The sequence below is a fragment of the Bombina bombina genome, chromosome 6, assembly GCF_027579735.1.
Source record: "Bombina bombina isolate aBomBom1 chromosome 6, aBomBom1.pri, whole genome shotgun sequence".
In the NCBI taxonomy this organism is placed as follows: Eukaryota; Metazoa; Chordata; class Amphibia; order Anura; family Bombinatoridae; genus Bombina; species Bombina bombina.
In genome coordinates, this window is record NC_069504.1 from 519008127 (window position 1) to 519034077 (window position 25951).

General features: G+C 43.7%; 1 protein-coding gene across 2 annotated transcripts in view; it reads right to left on the reverse strand.

Annotated features, from left to right (window-relative positions):
- Positions 1–25951, reverse strand: part of SH3GL3 (SH3 domain containing GRB2 like 3, endophilin A3) — a 394383-nt gene that overhangs the window by 72632 nt on the left and 295800 nt on the right. The window contains exon 4 of one of the 2 annotated variants that reach the window (XM_053717414.1): positions 6310–6453. In XM_053717414.1, the coding sequence (XP_053573389.1) occupies positions 6310–6453 (144 nt within the window). Of the gene's footprint in view, positions 1–6309; positions 6504–25951 lie in introns of both variants that reach the window. The other variant, XM_053717415.1, reaches the window with a different exon arrangement.

The following is a 25951-nucleotide window of genomic DNA, read 5'->3' on the forward strand; positions in this document are numbered from 1 at the left end:
CTTACAAATCTGATCCATAGAGGCCTCGTTCTTAAAGACCCAAGAGGAAGCCACCGCTCTAGTGGAATGAGCCGTAATCCTCTGAGGAGGTCTAAGTCCCGCTGACTCATAAGCTAAGCGTATAACACTCCTCAACCAAAAAGATAAGGAAGTCGAATAGGCCTTCAGAACCTTACGCTTCCCAGAGTAGATAACAAACAAGGAAGAAGTTTGTCTAAAATCCTTAGTAGCTTGAAGATAAAGCTTCAACGCTCGAACAACATCCAAATTATGAAGAAAACGTTCCTTCAAAGAAGAAGGATTAGGACACAAGGAAGGAACCACAATCATCTGATTGATGTTACGATCAGACACCACCTTAGGAAGAAAACCCAAGCGGGCACGTAGGACAGCCTTATCAGCGTGAAACACTAGATAGGGAGGCTCACATTGCAAGGCAGCCATTTTAGAAACCTGGTGTGCCGACGCAATAGCCAATAGAAAAAGAACCTTCCAGGACAACAATTTAATGTCAATTGAATGCATAGGCTCACACGGAGGCCGTTGCAAAAACTTAAAGTAAATGCCAACTTAGATGAATCGGTGCCCGGTTTTTAATAATCCTATTAAAAACAAGGGCACTTTAATTCATCAAAATTTGCATTTCACTCATTTTCTTCAAATACTTACCTTTTAATCTTTACAACCGCTCCAGTGATTGCCCCGGCCATCGAAAGCCTCTTCATACGTCAGAAATGACGAATCCGGCTTCCTCCAATTATAGCTTCCTCTCCGGGGGAATCTTGGCCTGAGGCAATGCCGTGATTGGAGGAAGCCTGATTCATCATTTTGGACCCGCGAAGAGGGCTTGCAACGGGCGGAGGAAGCACTACAGCGGCTGTCAGGATTAAAATGTAAGTATTTGAAGAAAACAAGTGAAATGTAAATTTTGATGAATTAAAGTGGCCTTGTTTTTAATAGGATTAATAAAAACCGGGCACCGATTCATCTAAATTGACATTTACTTTAAGAACAAGATTCTAACTCCAAAGTGGAACGTTAGATATAAACACCGGTCTGATCCTGATCACAGCCTTAATGAAGGGTTACACGTCAGGAAGCTCTGCAAGCCTCTTGTGCAGCAAAACATTAAGGGCCGAAATCTGTCCCCTCAGGGAACTGGAAGAAAGGCCCTTCTCCAGACCCTCCTGGAGAAAGGAAAGAATCCTGGCAGCCTTGACTTTATGCCAGGCAAAACCACAATCTTCACACCAGAACAAGTAAGCTTTCCACACCTTATGGTAGATGCGATGAGTAACAGGCTTGCGAGAATCAATGAGAGTGTCAATAACCCTCTCAGAGAAACCTCTCTTGACTAAGCGTTCAATCTCCATGCAGTCAGCCTCAGAAAATCTAGATTTTGATGAACAAAGGGACCCTGTTCCAGCAGATCCCTGCGACAAAGTAACCTCCATGGAGGAGATGAGGACATCCCCATCAGGTCTGCGAACCACATTCTTCACGGCCACGATGGAGCAATCAGTAACACTGATGCTTGCTGCTGCTTGATGCAGGCCACTACATGAGGGAGAAGTGGTAACGGCGGAAAAATGTAAATTAGATTGAAACTCCAAGGCACTGCTAATGCATCTATTAGCTCCGCCTGAGGATCCCTGGACCACGACCCATATCTGGGTAGCTTGAAATTGAGCCAGGACGCCATGAGATCTATCTCCGGCGTACCCCATCTGTTGCAAATCTCTGCAAACACCTCAGGATGGAGAGACCATTCCCCCTAGTCTGCTGAGGAAATCCGCTTCCCAGTTGTCCACACCCGGAATGTGGATCGCTGACAGTGAGCAGTTGTGGGCCTCTGCCCATTCCAGAATCCGAGATACTTCCCTCATTGCTAGGAAGCTCCTCGTTCCTCCCTAATGGTTGATGTAAGCCGCCGAGGTTATGTTGTCTGATTGGAATCTGATAAACTGGGACAAACCCAAAAGAGCATTGAAGATCGCTCGAAGTTCCAAAATGTTGATCGTGAGGAGGGATTACTCTCAAGTCCACAGGCCCTGTGCCTTCCTGGCACCCCAAACAGCTCCCCATCCTGATAGACTTGCGTCTGTAGTCACAATCTCCCAAGATCGTCTCAAGAAGGATGTCCCTTGGGGCAGGTGATCTGGACAGAGCCACCAAGAGAGCGATCCTCTCAACCGATTGTCAAGAGAAATCTGTTGAGACAGATCCGAATGATCGCCGTTCCACTGTCTCAGCATGCACCGCTGAAGTGGTCTGTGATGGAATCTGGCAAAATGAATGATGTCCATGCTGGACACCATGAGACCAATCACCTCCATACACTGAGCCACAGAGGCCCGTTAGGAGGTCTGGAGGGCAAGACAAGTGGAAGTTAGCTTGTAACGTCTCTGGTCTGTAAGGAATATCCTCATGGATATGGAGTCTATTATAGTACCCAGGAATTCCACCCTGGTACTGGGAATAAGAGAACTCTTTTCTAAGTTTATCTTCCATCCATAAGATTGAAGAAGAAATAGAAGATCTTTCGAATGGTCTTCTGCCAGACGACAGGATGGTGCTTGAACCAGAATATCATCCTCTGGTTCTGGCCATTGCAAGCAGAGCCCCTAGAACCTTCGGAAAAACTATTGGAGCAGTAGCTAGACCAAACGGAAGTGCAATAAACTGGAAGTGCTGGTCCAGGAATGCAAACCTTAGGAACTTGAAGTGTTCCTTGTGTATTGGAATGTGAAGGTAAGCATCCTTCAGATCTATCGCGGTCATGAACTGTCCTTCCTGAACTAAGGGAAGGATGGACCTTATTGCCTCTATCTTGAACGAGGGGACAGATAGGAATTTGTTTAACCCTTGGGTGCTAAGGTTTTTTAAAGTTTTTTTACACTGTTGGAAAGGTTAGGTGATTACCTTTCCAACGGTGGGTCTTGGAGGTCTGTAGCTGCTTAGATGCCTGAGATACAGGCTTCTAAGCAGCATGCCCCCTGCTCCTATATTTAACATTGTTAATGGTAAATGAAGTTGTGTGGTGACGTCATCACGTCATTGCGCGTGACGTCACTGCACGTAACGTGAAGACCCGGTGATGCCTGTCACTATGCAGGCCTGATTGCCGGGGTAGGAGCCGGTGGGAGCCCCCAGATCTTCCTCAAAGTGGGAGAGTGCTAGTGACGGCTCTGAGCCGTCGTTAGCACCTGACTGAGACAATTTGTGACGGCTCATAGCCGTCATTAGCACTCAAGGGGTTAAGCATTTTAGGTCCAGAATCGGACAGAAAGTTCCCTCCTTCTTTGGGACCTTCTTTGGGACCACAAAAAGGTTTGAGTAGTATCCCAGACCTCTTTCTGCAAGAGGTACCAGTACAATGACTCCCAGGGAGGAGAGATCCCTCACGCACCCCAGAAAGGCTTCTCTCTTTTTTGGCCTTGAAGACAGGTTTGACAAGAGGAATCTGCCCCTGGGTGGATGAGACTTGAAACCTATCCTGTATCCCTGAGCGATGACATCCAGATCCCACGGGTCTTGCACGTCCCCAAACCAAGCGTCCGAAAAGAGCGACAGTCTGCCCCTACAAGATCCAGAGCTGGATCTGGGGGTGCCCCTTCATGCCGACTTTCTCTTGGTAGGCTTCTTGTTTTGCTAGGATTTATTCCAGGACTGAGCCGGCTTCCAAGTCTCCTTAGATTGCTCAGGCTTTCCGGAAGGCTGCTGACGTTGGGATTTATCCGAATGAAAGCAACGGAAATTAGGACCTTGTCCTTTAGGTTTGTTCTTCTTATCCTGTGGTAAAAAGGCACCTTTGCCTCCAGTAACCGTGGAGATAATTGAGTCCAGGCCCAGACCAAATAGAATTTTTCCCTTAAATGGGAGGGAAAAAAGTCTTGATTTCCAAGGCATGTCCGCAGACCAGGACTTCAGCCAGAGGGCCCTACGGGCTTGTACAGAAAAACCTGAAGCCTTAGCATTCAGGCGAATAATCTGCATATTTGCGTTGCAAATAAAAGAATTAGCCAGCCTTAAGGCCACCTCGATCAACTTAGATAAGGAGTTGCAGCAGTAGGTAGCCACTCCAGCAACCGCAGCAACAGCCGCTGCCGGTTGAAACAAATATACCGTATGTTGAAACATCTTTCTTAACAGAGTTTCTATCTTCTTACCCATGGGCTCTTTAAACAATGAACTATCCTCAAGCGGGATAGAAGTGCGCTTAGCAAGCGTGGAGATAGTGATATCCACCTTGGGGATGGAACCCCACAACTCCAATTGAGAGTCCGGAACCGGGAATTTTTTAAAGGAAGAAGAAGGGGAAAATGAAAAACCAATCCTTTCCCATTCATTCTGAATAATGTTCGCCATCTTTACGGGAACTGAGAAAGTCTGTGGCACAACCCAGTCCTCGTAGACCTTATCTAATTTAGGAATCAAATGTTCCTCAGGCAATTTAGGCTCTGGAACCTCTAAAGTAGACAAAACTTCCATAAGCAGAAAGCGTAAATGTTCAATCCTAAATTTAAAGTCTGGTTCCTCCGCAGCTGGAGGCTTAGAGGCAGCAGATTCCGACCCAGAAAGAGCATCCTCTGAAGTATCAGAGGCATCTTCATCAACGGATAATCTTGTATCAGATAAATCCAATAGGCTAGAAGATGACCCCTGGGAATGATAGCAATATTTGACCTTTCACTTGTGCTTAGCAGTGCGAGGTAAAGCACTAAAGGCCGCAGACACTGTCATTTGTAACTGCTCAGTAAAGGCTGGCGGTAAAAGGGCCCCTCCAGATGGAGAATTAGGAGTGCTACAGGGAGCTGCATGTGTATTGGGAGATGACTGTAGGGTGCGCACCTCATGGGACGGAGACTCCTCAGGGGTGGACGGCTCAGTGGTACTAAACATATTAACTTTCTTGAATGAATGAATGAATACATTATCAAGGCATGTGGAACATAATTGAGCAGGTGGGTGTACCGCGTTCTCCTCACAATATAAACAGGTATTAGACTTGGGTAAAGAGGGAATACCCTCTAACGCATCAGAATCCTCCATAGCTTGCTATGGCTGGGGCACTCACTAGCTCCTATGACCCAGGCCATACAGAGAAACTGCTTCGTCTCAGGTAAACCGCATGGTCAGGAAAGAGGAAATCAGTGTGACCATACCCGGTCACGTGGTGCGCAATGCAGGACCTCCCCTGTTATAGGAAAACAAGCGCCAAGCCTTTCAGGCTGCGCACCTTACAAAAACTAAAGTAAGATGTTCCAACATCTGCCTTAGCCTCATCTCACACATGTCGCAGCATAATCATAATAAAATAAATTATGTGATTAATCCCCCCTGTTCAACAATTCCCCTCCGGAGATATTAACCCTTGATTCCATACAGATAAAATGAGCCACACTGTGACCCTGTCTTCTTGCGTTATTATATGTGTATAAAAAATTAAACAATCTTACCGGAATCTATGCCGTGGAACAGAAACACAGCCTCTCAAGTTTGAGAGTCCTGTAGTTTCACTCCTGACATGGACTTGAGTGATGGAAGCAGGCAGTAAAAATCGACAACACTGATTGCTTAGGAGCTTTTAATACGAATCTGGATGGATTTGCAGAAAGACTCTCCCTGCATCTCCAGACTCTAACATTCATCAATGCTCTCACTGAGAGGCTGACAAGACTACTTAAAACTTCAGTCCAATTTCGAAGGGTAGATACCAACCATAATGAACTACTCCGTATCTTCTGACACTTCTCTGCCAACCTCCTGTGACGAAAGGCAAAGAATGACTGGGATATGAGGGAAGTAGGGGGAGTATTTAAGCCTTTGGCTGGGGTGTCTTTGCCTCCTCCTGGTGGCCAGGTTCAGTATTCCCAACTGTAAGGAATGATGCCGTAGACTCTCTTCATATTAAGAAGAAATATCATATATATATATATATATATATATATATATATATAAATATGTATTTATGAATAAATAGAACATATTCTGAAATGTGAGAAACATCGGAATGTGAAATATTAATATTTTCATGTCGGGTTAGTGTACTTAAGAATATGCAATCAGGTTTGCGCGTGAGTAGGGGGTTAGGTTTTTCCCCCATTGCTCCATTGACTTCTATAGTTAACGCACTCAATAACCTAAGTTCGGTGTTTTGGGTTAGCACTTGTGCAAAAACAGTTTACTTTTAACTTGTAATACAAGTGCTACCAGACGTGTGCAAAAATCTTACTTCTAGCGGAGTTAGCAAGCGAACGGGAGTGTAATACTGCTCCACTTGTAATTTTGTCTTCAATGTCTACTTACCAAATTCTGATTCATCCCCCAGTTCTCTCCCATGGCGCAGCATACTGTCTCCCAGCATCCCCTCTGTTTGTGGATATCCTGTAGTTTTTACTTGTCCTCTGATTTTTGACATGGTGTTTAGCATTCCCAGCCGTGCTCTATATGCTTAGAATAGGATATAATAGGTTATCAGTTGCTGCAAAGTGTCAGAATTCCTATATAAGGAGAAGGACATAAAAAGAAGAAATGTTGTCTGTCGAGTTATATGGATAACAGTTCAAATAATTTGCCAAATATATAACCCATTCCTGACTTGTAGGTTTAACCATAGCCAAATAAATAAAAACCTCTATAAAATGTCTCCAATAAAACATAAGCAGGCATTTAAAAAAAAATCCTATCCCCACTGTCCCGTCCCCGACTCCAGTAGATGTTATGTTGCAACATGCTGCCGTAGCTCACAATACAGTCACTGAGTGCAAGGAGGTGGCAGGAGAGGCTTATGGTTTAGTTCTTCAAGGGACATTGCACTCAAAAATTCTATCATTGAAATGATTAGGCAAAATTTAAACATGTAGTTTTTGGCTGTAAAAAAATACAGGGGCATAAAACCATTTTTTTTTCATGATTCAGATAGAACATATGATATAACACAGCTTTCCAATTTACTTCTATTATCAAATTTTCTTACGCCTAGATTTAGAGTTCTGCGTTACCCGTCAAAACCAGCGTTAGGGGGTCCTAACGCTGGTTTTGGCCTACCGCTGGTATTTAGAGTCTTGTAGGTAAGGGTCTAATGCTCACTTTCCAGCCGCGACTTTTCCATATCGCAGATCCCCTTACGTCAATTGCATATCCTATCTTTTCAATGGGATCTTTCTAACGCCGGTATCAGATTCAAGTTCAATCCGATTGGCTGATCCAATCAGCCAATCAGATTGAGCTTGCATTCTATTGGCTGATCGGAACAGCCAATAGAATGCGAGCTCAATCTGATTGGCTGATCCAATCAGCCAATCGGATTGAACTTAAATCTGATTGGCTGATTCAATCAGCCAATCAGATTTTTCCTACCTTAATTCCAATTGGCTGATAGAATCCTATCAGCCAATCGGAATTCGAGGGACGCCATCTTGGATGACGTCACTTAAAGGAACCTTCATTCGTCGGGAGTCGCCGGAAGAAGAGGATGGATCCGCGTCGGCTGCTTCAAGATGGTCCCGCTCCGCGCCGGATGGAAGAAGATAGAAGATGCCGCCTGGATGAAGATGTCTACCGGTCCGGATGCCCTCTTCTTGCCGGATAGGATGAAGACTTCGGACCCTCTTCTGGACCTCTTCTTGCCGGATAGGATGAAGACTTTGGACCCTCTTCTGGACAGATCGGTGATACCCGGCATAGTGAAGATAAGGTAGGAAGATCTTCAGGGGCTTAGTGTTAGGTTTTTTAAGGGGGTTTGGGTTAGATTAGGGGTATGTGGGTGGTGGGTTGTAATGTTGGTGGGGTATTGTATGTTTATTCAAATGCAAAAGAGCTGTTTTCTTTGGGGCATGCCCCGCAAAAGGCCCTTTTAAGGGCTGGTAAGGTAAAAGAGCTGTTAAATTTTTATTTTAGAATAGGGTAGGGCATTTTTTTATTTTGGGGGGCTTTGTTATTTTTTTAGGGGGCTTAGAGTAGGTGTAATTAGTTTAAAATTCATGTAATCTTTTTTTATTTTTTGTAATTTAGTGTTTTTTTTTTGTAATTTAGTTTAGTTGATTTAATTGTAGATAATTGTAGGTAGTTTTTCAATTAATTTATTGATAGTGTAGTGTTAGGTTTAATTGTAACTTAGGTTAGGATTTATTTTACATGTAATTATTTTAACTAGGTAGCTATTAAATAGTTAATAACTATTTAATAGCTATTGTACCTAGTTAAAATAAATACAAAGTTGCCTGTAAAATAAATATAAATCCTAAAATAGCTACAATATAATTATTATTTATATTGCAGCTATATTAGGGTTTATTTTACAGGTAAGTATTTAGCTTTAAATAGGATTAATTTATTTAATAAGATTTATTTTATTTCGTTAGATTTAAATTATATTTAATTTAGAGAGGTGTTAGGGTTAGGGTTAGACTTAGCTTTAGGGGTTAATACATTTATTAGAGTAGCTGCGAGGTCCGGTCGGCAGATTAGGAGTTAATACTTGAAGTTAGGTGTCAGCGATGTTAGGGAGGGCAGATTAGGGGTTAATAAAACTTATTATAAAGTTTTTGAGTCGGGAGTGAGGCAGATTAGGGGTTAATACATTTATTATAGTAGCGGTGAGGTCCGGTCGGCAGATTAGGGGTTAAAAAGTGTAGGTAGGTAGCGGCGACGTTGGGGGGGGGCAGATTAGGGGTTAATAAATATAATATAGGGATCGGCGATGTTAGGGGCAGCAGATTAGAGGTACATAGGGATAATGTAGGTTGCGGCGGTGTACGGAGCGGCAGATTAGGGGTTAATAATAATATGCAGGGGTCAGCGATAGCGGGGGCGGCAGATTAGGGGTTAATGAGTGTAAGGTTAGGGGTGTTTAGACTCGGGGTTCATGTTAGGGTGTTAGGTGCAGACTTAGGAAGTGTTTCCCCATAGGAAACAATGGGGCTGCGTTAGGAACTGAATGCTGCTTTTTTGCAGGTATTCGTTTTTTTTTCAGCTCAAACTGCCCCATTGTTTCCTATGGGGATATCGTGCACGAGCACGTTTTTGAAGCTGGCCGCATCCGTAAGCAACGCTGGTATTGAGGGTTGAAGTGGCAGTAAATATGCCTGTACGCTCCCTTTTTGGAGCCTAACGCAGCCCTTCAGAGAACTCTAAATACCAGCGTTGTTTAAAAGGTGCGGGGGGGAAAAACACGCGTAGCTAACGCACCCCTTCTAACGCAAAACTCTAAATCTAGGCGTATGTTTGCTTGTTATCATTTGTTGAAAATCAGGAAGGTATGTTTAGGAGTGTGCACATGTCTGCAGTACTATATGGCAGCAGTTTTGTAACAATCTTATACATTTGCAAGAGTACAAAATGGCAGCACTATTTTCTGTCATGTTGTGCTCCAGTCATGTGCACGCCACCTACCTAGGTATGTCTTCAACAAAGAACAAAGTATCAGCAGTATCAGTTGTGCACTTCCTATTAACTGATTGATAGGTACTTCCAGCTGATTGGCTGATAGGTACAGTAAGTAGGGTTGCTTGGTGTGCACAAAAATACTGAGCAACCAGCAGGTGTTCTAGTGAAAGGCGGGGCCATGATAAAAAGTAAATTTATGCTTACCTGATAAATTAATTTCTTCTATGGTAAGACGAGTCCACGGATTTATCCTTTACTTGTGGGATATTATCCTCCTGCTAACAGGAAGTGGCAAAGAGCACCACAGCAGAGCTGTCTATATAGCTCCTCCCTTAGCTCCACCCTCCAGTCATTCGACCGAAGGTACAGGAAGAAAAAGGAGAAACTACAAGGTGCAGAGGTGACTGAAGTTTAAATAAAAAAATATAATCTGTCTTAAAATGACAGGGCGGGCCGTGGACTCGTCTTACCATAAAAGAAATTAATTTATCAGGTAAGCATAAATTTACTTTTCTTCTATAAGGTAAGACGAGTCCACGGATTCATCCTTTACTTGTGGGATACAATACCAAAGCTACAGGATACGGATGAACGGGAGGGACAAGACAGATGGTTAAACAGAAGGCACCACTTCTTGAAGAACTTTTCTCCCAAAAATAGCCTCCAAAGAAGCAAAAGTATCAAATTTGTAACATTTGGAAAAAGCCCATGTGGAAGCCACCGCTCTAGTAGAGTGAGCTGTAATTCTGTCAGGAGGCTGCTGTCCAGCAGTCTCATATGCCAAACGGATGATGCTTTTCAGCCAAAAGGCAAGAGAGGTAGCCGTAGCTTTTTGACCTCTACGTTTTCCAGAATAGACAACAAACAAAGAAGATGTTTGACGGAAATCTTTGGTCGCTTGCAAGTAAAACTTCAAAGCACGAACCACGTCCAAGTTGTGCAACAGACGCTCCTTCTTAGAGGAAGGATTAGGACACAGAGAAGGAACAACACTCCCCCGGATGAAAAGTCTGATGACTAAGAAAATCCGCTTCCCAGTTCTCCACTCCTGGGATATAGATTGCTGATAGATGGCAAGAGTGAGTCTCTGCCCATCTAATTATTTTGGTAACCTCTATCATCGCTAGAGAACTCTTTGTTCCCCCCTGATGATTGATATATGCTACAGTCGTGATATTGTCCGACTGGAATCTTATGAATCTGGCCGACGCCAACTGGGGCCACGCCTGATGCGCGTTGAATATCGCTCTCAGTTCTAGAATATTTATCAGGAGGAGAACCTCCTCCTGAGTCCACAAACCCTGTGCTTTCAGGGAATTCCAGACTGCACCCCAGCCCAATAGGCTGGCGTCCGTCGTCACTATGACCCACGCTGGCCTGCGGAAACACATTCCCTTGGACAGATGATCCTGTGACAACCACCAAAGAAGAGAGTCTCTGGTCTCTTGGTCCAGATTTATCTGAGGAAATAAATCTGCATAATCCCCATTCCACTGTTTGAGCATTCATAGTTGCAGTGGTCTGAGATGCAAGCGAGCAAACTGGCTAATTTAGCCAGTTGAAAAGAGGCATCTGTAATGAAAGAATTAGCTAGCTTGGGAGCCCTAATTCTATCTAGAATATCATCTAATGGGGTCTACACCTGAAGAGCCTCCTCCAGAGCCTCGAACCAAAAGGACGCTGCAGTAGTTACAGGAACAATGCACGCTATAGGCTGGAGAAGAAAACCTTGATGAACAAATATTTTCTTCAGGAGACCCTCTAATTTTTTATCCATAGGATCTTTGAAAGCACAACTGTCCTCAATAGGTATAGTTGTACGCTTAGCCAGGGTAGAAATAGCTCCCTCCACCTTAGGGACCGTCTGCCACGAGTCCCGCATGGTGTCTGATATGGGAAACATTTTCTTAAAAGTAAGAGGGGGAGCGAACGGAATACTTGGTCTATCCCACTCCTTAGTAACAATGTCCGAAATCCTCTTAGGGACCGGAAAAACATCAGTGTAGGCAGGAACCTCTAGAAAACTTTATTTATGCTTACCTGATAAATTTATTTCTCTTGTGGTGTATCCAGTCCACGGATCATCCATTACTTATGGGATATTAACTCCTCCCCAACAGGAAGTGCAAGAGGATTCACCCAGCAGAGCTGCTATATAGCTCCTCCCCTAACTGCCATTACCAGTCATTCGACCGAAAACATGCAGAGAAAGGAAAACCATAGGGTACAGTGGTGACTGTAGTTTAATGGAAAAATTACCTGCCTTAAAGTGACAGGGCGGGCCGTGGACTGGATACACCACAAGAGAAATAAATTTATCAGGTAAGCATAAATTATGTTTTCTCTTGTTAAGTGTATCCAGTCCACGGATCATCCATTACTTATGGGATACCAATACCAAAGCTAAAGTACACGGATGACGGGAGGGACAGGCAGGCTCTTTATACGGAAGGAACCACTGCCTGAAGAACCTTTCTCCCAAAAACAGCCTCCGAAGAAGCAAAAGTCTCAAATTTGTAAAATTTGGAAAAAGTATGAAGAGAAGACCAAGTTGCAGCCTTGCAAATCTGTTCAACAGAAGCCTCATTCTTAAAGGCCCAAGTGGAAGCCACAGCTCTAGTAGAATGTGCTGTAATTCTTTCAGGAGGCTGCTGTCCAGCAGTCTCATAGGCTAACCGTATTATGCTACGAAGCCAAAAGGAGAGAGAGGTAGCCGAAGCTTTTTGACCTCTCCTCTGACCAGAATAAACGACAAACAGGGAAGACGTTTGTCGAAAATCCTTAGTTGCCTGTAGATAAAATTTCAGGGCACGGACTACATCTAGATTGTGTAGCAGACGTTCCTTTTTCGAAGAAGGATTAGGACACAAAGATGTAACCACAATCTCTTGATTGATATTCCTGTTAGTGACCACCTTAGGTAGGAACCCAGGTTTAGTACGCAGATCTACCTTGTCTGAATGAAAAATCAGATAAGGAGAATCACAATGTAAGGCAGATAACTCAGAGACTCTTCGAGCCGAGGAAATCGCCATTAAAAACAGAACTTTCCAAGATAACAACTTGATATCAATGGAATGAAGGGGTTCAAACGGAACCACCTGTAAAACATTAAGAACTAAGTTCAAACTCCATGGTGGAGCAACAGTTTTAAACACAGGCTTGATCTTAGCTAAAGCCTGACAAAAAGCTTGAACGTCCGGAACTTCTGACAGACGTTTGTGTAAAAGAATGGACAGAGCTGAAATCTGTCCCTTTAAGGAACTAGCAGATAAACCCTTTTCTAAACCTTCTTGTAGAAAAGACAATATCCTCGGAATCCTAACCTTACTCCATGAGTAACTCTTGGATTCGCACCAATATAAGTATTTGCGCCATATATTATAGTAAATCTTTCTGGTAACAGGCTTCCTAGCCTGTATTAAGGTATCAATAACTGACTCAGAAAAACCACGTTTTGATAAAATCAAGCGTTCAATTTCCAAGCAGTCAGCTTCAGAGAAATTAGATTTTGATGTTTGAAGGGACCCTGGATCAGAAGGTCCTGTTTCAGAGGTAGCGACCAAGGTGGACAGGATGACATGTCCACTAGATCTGCATACCAAGTCCTGCGTGGCCATGCAGGCGTTATTAGAATCACTGATGCTCTCTCCTGTTTGATTCTGGCAATCAATCGAGGAAGCATCGGGAAGGGTGGAAACACATAAGCCATCCCGAAGGTCCAAGGTGCTGTCAAAGCATCTATCAGAACCGCTCCCGGATCCCTGGATCTGGACCCGTAACGAGGAAGCTTGGCGTTCTGTCGAGACGCCATGAGATCTATCTCTGGTTTGCCCCAACGTCGAAGTATTTGGGCAAAGACCTCCGGATGAAGTTCCCACTCCCCCGGATGAAAAGTCTGACGACTTAAGAAATCCGCCTCCCAGTTCTCCACTCCCGGGATGTGGATTGCTGACAGGTGGCAAGAGTGAGACTCTGCCCAGCGAATTATCTTTGATACTTCCATCATTGCTAGGGAGCTTCTTGTCCCTCCCTGATGGTTGATGTAAGCTACAGTCGTGATGTTGTCCGACTGAAACCTGATGAATCCCCGAGTTGTTAACTGGGGCCAAGCCAGAAGGGCAATGAGAACTGCTCTCAATTCCAGAATGTTTATTGGTAGGAGACTCTCCTCCTGATTCCATTGTCCCTGAGCCTTCAGAGAATTCCAGACAGCGCCCCAACCTAGTAGGCTGGCGTCTGTTGTTACAATTGTCCAGTCCGGCCTGCTGAATGGCATCCCCCTGGACAGATGTGGCCGAGAAAGCCACCATAGAAGAGAATTTCTGGTCTCTTGATCCAGATTCAGAGTAGGGGACAAGTCTGAGTAATCCCCATTCCACTGACTTAGCATGCACAATTGCAGCGGTCTGAGATGTAGACGTGCAAAGGGTACTATGTCCATTGCTGCTACCATTAAGCCGATCACCTCCATGCATTGAGCTACTGACGGGTGTTGAATGGAATGAAGGACACGGCATGCATTTTGAAGCTTTGTTAACCTGTCTTCTGTCAGGTAAATCTTCATTTCTACAGAATCTATAAGAGTCCCCAAGAAGGGAACTCTTGTGAGTGGAAAGAGAGAACTCTTCTTTTCGTTCACCTTCCATCCATGCGACCTTAGAAATGCCAGTACTAACTCTGTATGAGACTTGGCAGTTTGAAAGCTTGAAGCTTGTATCAGAATGTCGTCTAGGTACGGAGCTACCGCAATTCCTTGCGGTCTTAGTACCGCCAGAAGAGCACACAGAACCTTTGTGAAGATTCTCGGAGCCGTAGCCAATCCGAATGGAAGAGCTACAAACTGGTAATGCCTGTCTAGAAAGGCAAACCTTAGATACCGGTAATGATCTTTGTGAATCGGTATGTGAAGGTAAGCATCCTTTAAATCCACTGTGGTCATGTACTGACCCTTTTGGATCATGGGTAAAATTGTCCGAATAGTTTCCATTTTGAATGATGGAACTCTTAGGAATTTGTTTAGGATCTTTAAATCCAAGATTGGCCTGAAAGTTCCCTCTTTTTTGGGAACCACAAACAGATTTGAGTAAAACCCTTGTCCTTGTTCCGACCGCGGAACCGGATGGATCACTCCCATTAATAAAAGATCTTGTATGCAGCGTAGAAACGCCTCTTTCTTTATTTGGTTTGTTGACAACCTTGACAGATGAAATCTCCCTCTTGGGGGAGAGAATTTGAAGTCTAGAAGGTATCCCTGAGATATGATCTCTAACGCCCAGGGATCCTGGACATCTCTTGCCCAAGCCTGGGCGAAGAGAGAAAGTCTGCCCCCCACTAGATCCGTTCCCGGATCGGGGGCCCTCGATTCATGCTGTCTTAGGGGCAGCAGCAGGTTTCCTGGCCTTCTTGCCCTTGTTCCAGGACTGGTTAGGTCTCCAGCCTTGTCTGTAGCGAGCAACAGCTCCTTCCTGTTTTGGTGCAGAGGAAGTTGATGCTGCTCCTGCTTTGAAATTACGAAAGGAACGAAAATTAGACTGTCTAGCCTTAGGTTTGGCTCTGTCTTGAGGCAGGGCATGGCCTTTACCTCCTGTAATGTCAGCGATAATTTCTTTCAACCCGGGCCCGAATAAGGTCTGCCCTTTGAAAGGTATATTAAGCAATTTAGATTTAGAAGTAACGTCAGCTGACCAGGATTTTAGCCACAGTGCTCTGCGTGCCTGAATGGCGAATCCGGAATTCTTAGCCGTAAGTTTAGTTAAATGTACTACGGCATCTGAAATAAATGAGTTAGCTAACTTAAGGGCTTTAAGCTTGTGTGTAATCTCATCTAATGGAGCTGATTCAAGTGTCTCTTCCAGAGACTCAAACCAAAATGCTGCTGCAGCCGTGACAGGCGCAATGCATGCAAGAGGTTGCAATATAAAACCTTGTTGAACAAACATTTTCTTTAGGTAACCCTCTAACTTTTTATCCATTGGATCTGAAAAGGCACAGCTATCCTCCACCGGGATAGTGGTACGCTTAGCTAAAGTAGAAACTGCTCCCTCCACCTTAGGGACCGTTTGCCATAAGTCCCGTGTGGTGGCGTCTATTGGAAACATCTTTCTAAATATCGGAGGGGGTGAGAACGGCACACCGGGTCTATCCCACTCCTTAGTAACAATTTCAGTAAGTCTCTTAGGTATAGGAAAAACGTCAGTACTCGCCGGTACCGCAAAATATTTATCCAACCTACACATTTTCTCTGGTATTGCAACTGTGTTACAATCATTCAGAGCCACTAACACCTCCCCTAGTAATACACGGAGGTTTTCCAGCTTAAATTTAAAATTTGAAATATCTGAATCCAGTTTGTTTGGATCAGAACCGTCACCCGCAGAATGAAGCTCTCCATCCTCATGTTCTGCAAATTGTGACGCAGTGTCTGACATGGCCCTAATATTATCAGCGCACTCTGTTCTCACCCCAGAGTGATCACGCTTACCTCTTAGTTCTGGTAATTTAGCCAAAACTTCAGTCATAACAGTAGCCATATCCTGTAATGTGATTTGTAATGGCCGCCCAGATGTACTCGGCGCTACAATATCACGCACCTCCCGAGCTATTATAAAATAACAAACTTTTGATTGAAGGTATGAAACTAAGTATAATCACCACAGTCCTCTCACACATCCTATCTATTCGTTGGGTGCAAGAGAATGACTGGTAATGGCAGTTAGGGGAGGAGCTATATAGCAGCTCTGCTGGGTGAATCCTCTTGCACTTCCTGTTGGGGAGGAGTTAATATCCCATAAGTAATGGATGATCCGTGGACTGAATACACTTAACAAGAGAAATCTGTCTATTTTACACAATTTCTCTGGAACTACAATAGGGTCACAATCATCCAGAGTCACTAAAACCTCCCTGAGCAATAAGCGGAGGTGTTCTAGTTTAAATTTAAAAGCCGTCATATCTGAGTCTGTCTGAGGGAACATATTTCCTGAATCAGAAATCTCTCCCTCAGCCAGCAAATCCCTCACCCCCAACTCAGAGCATTGTGAGGGTACATCGGATATGGCTAATAAAGCGTGAGAGGACTCAGCGTTTGTTCTCACACCAGACCTACTGCGCTTCCCCTGCAACCCAGGCCGCTTAGATAAAACCTCTGTGAGGGTAGAATTTATAACTGCGGCCATATCTTGCAGGGTGAAAGAATTAGATGCACTAGAAGTACTTGGCGTCGCTTGTGCGGGCGTTAATGGTTGTGACACTTGGGAAGAATTAGATGGCATAACCTGATTCCCTTCTGACTGAGAATCAGTAGCTAAAATATGTTCTTTGCAATGTATTGACCTTTCAGTGCATGAGGGACACATTCTAAGTGGAGGTTCCACAATGGCTTCTAAACATATTGAACATTGACTTTCCTCAATGTCAGACATGTTAAACAGGCTAGTAATGACAATAAACAAGCATGAAAACACTTTATTTAGTGAAAAAAATAACAATCTTAAAAAACGGTACTGTGCCTTTAAGAGAAAAAAAGCATACACGTTCTGCAAAACAGCTTTAAAATGCACTAAATTTTTCAAAATTTTGCAAGCAGACACAATAAAACAGAATTTATGCTTACCTGATAAATTTCTTTCTCTTGTGATGTATCGAGTCCACGGATTCATCCATACTTATGGGATATTCTCCTTCCCAACAGGAAGTGGCAGAGAGAGCACCCACAGCAGAGCTGTCCATATAGCTCCTCCCTTAGCTCCACCCCCCAGTCATTCGACTGAAGGCTAGGAAGAAAAAGGAGAAACTATAGGGTGCAGTGGTGACTGAAGTTATTTAAATAAAAATATACTACCTGTCTTAAATAGACAGGGCGGGCCGTGGACTCGATACATCACAAGAGAAAGAAATTTATCAGGTAAGCATAAATTCTGTTTTCTCTTGTAAGATGTATCGAGTCCATGGATTCATCCATACTTATGGGATACCAATACCAAAGCTTTAGGACACGAATGAAGGGAGGGACAAGACAGGTACCTTAAACGGAAGCCACCACTGCTTGTAGAACCTTTCTCCCAAAAATAGCCTCCAAAGAAGCCAAAGTATCAAATTTGTAAAATTTGGAAAAAGTATGAAGCGAAGACCAAGTCCTGCATTACAAATTTGTTCAACAGAAGCCTCATTTTTAAAAGCCCATGTGGAAGCCACTGCTCTAGTAGAATGAGCAGTAATTCTTTCAGGAGGCTGCTGGCCAGCAGTCTCATAAGCCAAACGGATGAAGCTTTTCAGCCAAAAGGAAAGAGAGGTAGCCGTAGCCTTTTGACCTCTCTGTTTACCAGAATAAACAACAAACAATGAAGATGTTTGACAGAAATCTTTAGTTGCTTGTAAGTAGAACTTTAAAGCACGAACCACATCAAGATTGTGCAACAGACGTTCCTTCTTTGATGAAGGATTAGGACACCTATTAGAAACAACCTTAGGAAGAAACCCAGGTTTGGTACGCAAAACCACCTTATCTGCATGGAAAACTAGGTAAGGTGAGTCACACTGTAAAGCAGATAACTCAGAAACTCTTCGAGCCGAAGAGATAGCTACTAAAAACAAAACTTTCCAAGATAGAAGCTTAATATCTATGGAATGCATAGGTTCAAACGGAACCCCTCGAAGAACATTAAAAACCAAATTTAGGCTCCATGGTGGAGCAACAGGTTTAAATACAGGCTTGATCCTCACCAAGGCCTGACTAAACGCTTAAACGTCTGGGACATCTGCCAGACGTTTGTGTAAAAGAATAGACAAAGCAGATATTTGTCCTTTTAAGGAACTAACTGATAATCCCTTCTCCAATCCTTCTTGGAGAAAGGACAAAATTCTAGGAATCCTAATCTTACTCCATGAGTAACCCTTGGATTCACACCAACAAAGATATCTGCGGCAAATCTTATGATAGATTTTCCTGGTGAAAGGCTTTCTAGCCTGAATCAGGGTATCAATGACAGACTCAGAGAAACCACGCTTTGATAGAATCAGGCGTTCAATCTCCAAGCAGTTAGATGCAGAGAAGTTAGATTTGGATGCTTGAATGGACCTTGGATTAGAAGGTCCTGCCTTATTGGCAGAGTCCACGGTGGAACAAATGACATGTCCACCAGGTCTGCATACCAAGTCCTGCGTGGCCACGCAGGCGCTATTAGAATCACCGAAGCTCTCTCCTGCTTGATTCTGGCAACCAGACGTGGGAGGAGAGGAAACAGTGGCAATACATAAGCCAGATTGAAGGACCAGGGCACTGCTAGAGCATCTATCAGTACCGCCTGGGAATCCCGGGACCTGGACCCGTAACAAGGAAGTTTGGCGTTCTGTCGGGACGCCATCGGATCCAATTCTGGTGTGCCCCATAGCTGAGTCAGCTGGGCAAATACCTCCGGATGGAGCTCCCACTTCCCCGGATGAAAAGTCTGACGACTTAGGAAATCCGCCTCCCAGTTCTCTACCCCTGGGATATGGATTGCTGAGAGATGGCAAGAGTGATCCTCCGCCCATCGGATTATTTTGGTTACCTCCATCATCGCTAGAGAACTAAGTGTTCCTCCTTGATGATTGATATAGGCTACAGTCGTGATGTTGTCGAACTGAAATCTGATGAATTTGACCGCACCTAGCTGAGGCCATGCCTGAAGCGCATCGAATATCACTCTCAGTTCTAGAATGTTTATCGGGAGGAGAGATTCCTCCCGAGACCATAAGCCCTGTGCTTTCAGGGATTTCCAGACTGCACTCCAGCCTAGCAGGCTGGCATCTGTCGTTACTATGAGCCACTCTGGCCTGCGGAAACACATTCCCTGAGACAGGTGGTCCTAAGACAACCACCAGAGAAGAGAATATCTGGTCTCCCGGTCCAGATGCAGTTGAAGAGATAAATCTGCATAATCCCCATTCCACTGTTTGAGCATGCATAGTTAAAGTGGTCTGAGGTGTAGGCGGGCATAAGGAACTATGTCCATTGCCGCTACCATGAGTCCGATTACCTCCATACACTGAGCCACTGATGGCCGAGGAATGGAATGAAGAGCTCGGCAAGTGATTAAAAGTTTTGATTTTCTGACCTCCGTCAGAAATATTTTCATTTCTACCAAGTCTATCAGAGTCCCTAGGAAGGAAACTCTTGTGAGAGGGACAAGAGAACTCTTTTTTATGTTCACCTTCCATCCGTGAGATCTCAGAAAAGCCAACACGATGTCCGTGTGACTTGGCTAGCTGGAAAGTCGACGCCTGATTTAAGATGTCATCTAGATAAGGCGCCACTGCTATACCCCACGGTCTTAGAACCGCCAAAAGGGACCCTAGCACCTTTGTGAAAATTCTGGGAGTCGTGGCCAACCCGAAAGGAAGGGCCACAAACTGGTAATGCCTGTCCAGAAAGGCGAATCTGAGGAATTGATGATGATCTCTGTGAATAGGGATGTGTAGATACGCATCCTTTAAATCCACGGTAGTCATATATTGACCCTCCTGGATCAGAGGAAGAATAGTTCGAATAGTCTCCATCTTGAAAGATGGTACTCTGAGGAATTTGTTTAGAATTTTGAGATCCAAGATCGGTCTGAAAGTTCCCTCTTTTTTGGGAACCACAAACAGGTTGGAGTAAAAACCTAGCCCTTGTTCCGCTCTTGGAACTGGGCGGATCACTCCCATGGTATGTAGGTCTTCTACACAGCGTAAGAACGCCTCTCTCTTTGTCTGGTTTGCAGACAATTGAGAAATGTGAAATCTCCCCCTTGGGAGGGAGTCTTTGAAGTCCAGAAGATATCCTTTGGACACAATTTCTAAAGCCCAGGAATCGTTAACATCTCTTGCCCAAGCCTGAGCGAAGAGAGAGAGTCTGCCCCCTACTAGATCCGGTCCCGGATCTAGTAGGGGGCTACCCGTTCATGCTGTCTTAGAGGCAGCAGCAGGCTTCTTGACCTGTTTACCTTTGTTCCAAGCCTGGTTAGGTCTCCAGACTGACTTGGATTGGACAGAATTCCCCTCTTGCTTTGCTGCAGGGGAAGCTGAAAAGGGACCTTTGAAGTTCCGAAAGGAACAAAAATTATTTTGTTTGGTCCTCATCTTATTTGTTTTATCCTTAGGGAGGGCATGGCCTTTCCCTCCAGTGATGTCTGAAATAATTTATTTCAGTGTAGGCCCGAATAGGGTCTTTGCTTTGAAAGGGATGTTCAACAACTTAGATTTTGATGACACATCAGCAGACCAGGAGTTAAGCAATAACACCCTGCGTGCTAAAATGGCAAAACCTGAATTCTTTGCAGCTAATTTAGCCATTTGGAAAGCGGCATCTGTAATGAAAGAATTAGCCAACTTAAGGGCCTTAATTCTATCCATAATATCCTCTAATGGTGTCTCCACCTGGAGAGCCTCTTCTAGAGCCTCAAACCAGAAAGCAGCTGCAGTAGTTACAGGAACAATGCATGCAATAGGTTGGAGAAGAAAACCTTGATGAACAAAAATTTTCTTTAGGAGACCCTCTAATTTTTTATCCATAGGATCTTTGAAAGCACAACTGTCTTCGATAGGTATAGTTGTACGCTTAGCAAGAGTAGAAATAGCTCCCTCCACCGTAGTAACAGTCTGCCACGAGTCCTGTATGGTGTCAGATATGGGAAACATTTTCTTAAAAACAGGAGGGGGAGCGAACGGAATACCTGCTCTATCCCACTCCTTAGTAACAATAGTCACAATCCTCTTAGGGACTGGAAAAACATCAGTGTAAACAGGAACCTCTAAGTATCTGTCCATTTTACACAATTTCTCTGGGACCACTATAGGGTCACAATCGTCTAGAGTAGCTAATACCTCCTTGAGCAATAAGCGGAGGTGTTCAAGCTTAAATTTAAAGGCCGTCATATTAGAATCTGTCTGAGGGAGCGTCTTTCCTGAATCAGAAATCTCTCCCTCAGATAACAAATCCCTTACCCCTACTTCAGAACATTGTGAGGGTATATCGGATACAGCTACTAAAGCGTCAGACGGCTCAGCATTTGTTCTTAACCCAGAGCTGTCACGCTTTCATTGTAAACCAGGCAGTTTAGAGAAAACCTCTGTGAGGGTTTTATTCATAACTATGGCCGTGTCTTGTAAAGTAAATGAATTTGACGCATTAGAGGTACTTGGCGTCACTTGTGCGGGTGTTACTGGTTGTGACACTTGGGGAGAGCTAGATGCTAAACCCTCATTTCCTTCTAACTGAGAATCATCTATTGCAATATTTTTAAGTGCTAAAATATGCTCTTTATAATTTATAGGCATATTAGTGCAAGTGGGACACATTCTAAGAGGGGGTTCCACAATGGCTTCTAAACACATAGAACAAGGATTTTCCTTGGTGTCAGACATGTTAAACAGGCTAGTAATGAAACAAACAAGCTTGGAAAACACTTTAATCAAAGAAAATAACACTTTAAACAAAAACGGTACTGTGCCTTTGAGAAAAAAAGATGCACAAACTCTGTAAAATAGCAGTAAACAAAACAAAATTTTTACAGTAGCATCATAAAGCCTTAGCAACTTTGCACAACTATGCAAATAAACAATTAACCCCTTAATGTAAAAACCGGATTGAAAAAACTTAAAAACCAGTAAAATAACGTTCAGCACCTTGCCACAGCTCTGCTGTGGCGCCTACCTGCCCTTTAGGAACGATTTGTGGGGAAAAAACCTCTTTACAGCCCTCAAACACAGCAGGAATCTCTGGAGAAGTAGCTGGATGCTTCTGAGGTAAATAAACTGTGCAACTGAAAATAGGCCCCTCCCACCTCACTCGATGTTATGGGGCCTAAAAGAAACACCACAGAGTGTTTCTTAAACTAGCCATGTGGGTTAATAACCCTTAAACAAGCCACAAAGACCCCTTAAAGTCCCTCAAAAAACGTTTTATTTGTAATTAAACCAAAACGTTTTTTCCTATTAGTGTCACCAGTAACTATGAGCCCTTTATGCAAGCTTGGATTCCTCTTTTACTGAATACAGCTTACCTTTCCCTCTTGGGGATATTGCCAGCCTTTTCTAGAAATAACACAGTCTGTCTAGAAAAAAAATAGACTAAACATACCTTAATGCAGTTTAGCCTGCAAACTGTTCCCCCAACTGAAGTTTTCCTGTACTCTTCAGCCCTTGTGAGAACAGCAGTGGATCTTAGTTACAAAATGCTAAGATCATCATCCTCCTTGCAGAAATATTCATCCCTTTTCTGCCAGAGAGTAAATAGTACACACCGGTACCATTTAAAATAACAAACTTTTGCTTGAGAAAATAAAAACTAACATTTTTGTCACCACACTCCCTTTGCCCTTCCTAGCAGTTAAGTTAAGGCAGAGAGAATGACTGGGGGTGGAGCTAAGGGAGGAGCTATATGGACAGCTCTGCTGTGGGTGCTCTCTCTGCCACTTCCTGTTGGGAAGGAGAATATCCCATAAGTATGGATGAATCTGTGGACTCGATACATCTAACAAGAGAAATGTAGTTAAGATTGCCCCACAAGGAATTTTAATATTTAACCCTTTGATGTGCAAACCAGATTGAAATTAGGCCTAAATCCGAAAAAAAAAAACCTCAGCACCTTGCCACAGCCCTGCTGTGGCCCTACCTGCCCTCAGGGATAGTAAATATGGGCTAAAAGCTTCGATTTGGCCCAAAACATTCACCAGGGCCCTCAGGAGTTAGAGCTTGCTGCTTGCTGCGAGAAAATAACTGCGCATCTGAGGCGCGAAAATAGGCCCCGCCCATCTCACTCGATGTCGCTACAGCCTCAAAGAACCGCACCAGGGCGGTTTTCAACTAGCCATGTGGGTTCTGAGACCCAAAAAAATAAGCAAAGTGTACCCTCAATAAAGTTGCCCAAAACGTTATTGCCCACAAAACGTTAAACAGCACTCCCAGTTCATAAAACGTTTGCCCACAAACATTAACAACTCAGTGTCAACCATTTTTGTAATTAGCCCCTTTTGAAATCTTAGTAATGCCCTTCTTATAGCTCTTAGGATTACTGCTTACCCTTACCCTCATGGGGATACTGTCAGCCTTTCTGAAATACACAGTCTCTCCAGAAAAATATGACTGAACATACCTCACTGCTGCATAGCATGAAAACATTCCTCACACTGAAGTTTCCTGTACTCCTCAGCTTCTGTGGGAAGAGCACTGGACCTTAGTTACAAATGCTAAGATCATCATCCTCTAGGCAGAAGTCTTCATCCATCTGCTGCCTGAGAGTAAATAGTACACACCGGTACCATTTAAAATAACAAACTCTTGCTTGAAGAAATTATAATTATAATATTTTATCACCTCTTTCACTTTACCCTTTCTAGTACTTAGAGTAGGCAAAGAGAATGACTGGGGGTGGAGCTAAGGGAGGGGCTATATAGACAGCTCTGCTGTGGTGCTCTTTGCCACTTTCTGTTAGCAGGAGGATAATATCCCACAAGTAAAGGGTGAATCCGTGGACTCGTCTTACCTTATAGAAGAAATATAAAATTAGAACCTGTGAAACTACAGCTCCTATCAGCCATATTGCCCATATCACAACTCCAATTTGTTCCTGCAGCCTCTATCAGCCATACTGCCCATATCACAACTCCAATTTGTTCCTGCAGCCTCTATCAGCCATACTGCCCATATCACAAATCCAATTTGTTCCTGCAGTCTCTATCAGCCATATTGCCCATATCACAACTTCAATTTGTTCCTGCAGCCTCTATTAGCCATACTGCCCATATCACAACTCGAATTTGTTCCTGCAGCCTCTATCAGCCATACTGCCCATATCTCAACTCCAATTTGTTCCTGCAGCCTCTATCAGCCATATTGCCCATATTACAACTCTGTTTTATTCCTTCAGCCTCTATCAGCCATATTGCCCATATCACAACTCTGTTTTGTTTCTGCAGCCTCTCACAGCCATATTGCCCATATCACAACTCCAATTTGTTCCTGCAGCCTCTATCAGCCATACTGCCCATATCACAACTGTAATTTGTTCCTGCAGCCTCTATCAGCCATATTGCCCATTTTACAACTCTGTTTTATTCCTTCAGCCTCTATCAGCCATATTGCCCATATCATAACTCTGTTTTTTTTTTCCTGCAGCCTCTGTCAGCCATGTTGCCCATATTACAACTCTGTTTTTTCCCTGCAGCCTCTATCAGCCATATTGCCCATATCACAACTTTGTTTTGTTCCTGCAGCCTCTGTAAGCCATATTGCCCATATCACAACTCTGATTTGTTACTGTAGCCTCTATCAGCCATATTGCCCATATCACAACTCCAAAGAAGCCTCTATCAGCCATATTGCCCATATCACAACTCTGTTTTGTTCCTGCAGCCTCTATCAGCCATACTGCCCATATCACAACTCCAATTTGTTCCTACAGCCTCTATCAGCCATACTGCCCATATCACAACTCCAATTTGTTCCTGCAGCCTCTATCAGCCATACTGCCCATATTCCAACTCCGATTTGTTCCTTCAGCGGGTGTTCTAGTGAAAGGCGGGGCCATGATAAAAACATAATTTATGCTTACCTGATAAATTTATTTCTCTTGTAGTGTATCCAGTCCACGGATCATCCATTACTTATGGAATATATTCTCCTTCCCAACAGGAAGCTGCAAGAGTCCACCCACAGCAAAGCTGCTATATAGCTCCTCCCCTAACTGCCATATTCAGTCATTCGACCGAAAACATGCAGAGAAAGGAAAAACCATAGGGTGCAGTGGTGACTGTAGTTCAAATGAAAAAACTACCTGCCTTAAAGTGACAGGGCGGGCCGTGGACTGGATACACTACAAGAGAAATAAATGTATCAGGTAAGCATAAATTATGTTTTCTCTTGTTAAGTGTATCCAGTCCACGGATCATCCATTACTTATGGAATACCAATACCAAAGCTAAAGTACACGGATGATGGGAGGGACAAGGCAGGTACTTAAACGGAAGTTACCACTGCCTGTAAAAAACCCTTTCTCCCAAAAATAGCCTCCGAAGAAGCAAGGTATCAAATTTGTTAAATTTGAAAAGTATGAAGCGCAGACCAAGACTCCGTCTTGTAAATCTGTTCAACAGAAGCCACATTTAAAAAAGGCCCAAGTGAAAACCACAGCTCTAGTAGAATGAGCTGTAATCCCTTCAGGAGGCTGCTGTCCAGCAGTCTCATAAGCTAAATGAATTATGCTTTTTAACCAAAAAGACAGAGAGGCTGCTGAAGTCTTTTGACCTCTCCTCTGTCCAGAATAGACAACAAACAAGGTGAACGTTTGATGAAAACTGTAGTAGCTTGTAAGTAAAACTTTAAAGCACAAACCACGTCCAATATTGTGTAATAGACGTTCCTTCTTTGAGGAAGGATTAGGATACAAGCATGGAACAACTATCTCTTGAGTGATGTACTTGTTAGATACCACCTTAGGAAAAAACCCAGGTTGGTACGCAGGACTACCTTATCCGTACGAAGGACCAGATAAGGAGAATCACTTTGTAACACAGATAACTTGGAGACTCTACGAGTCGAGGAA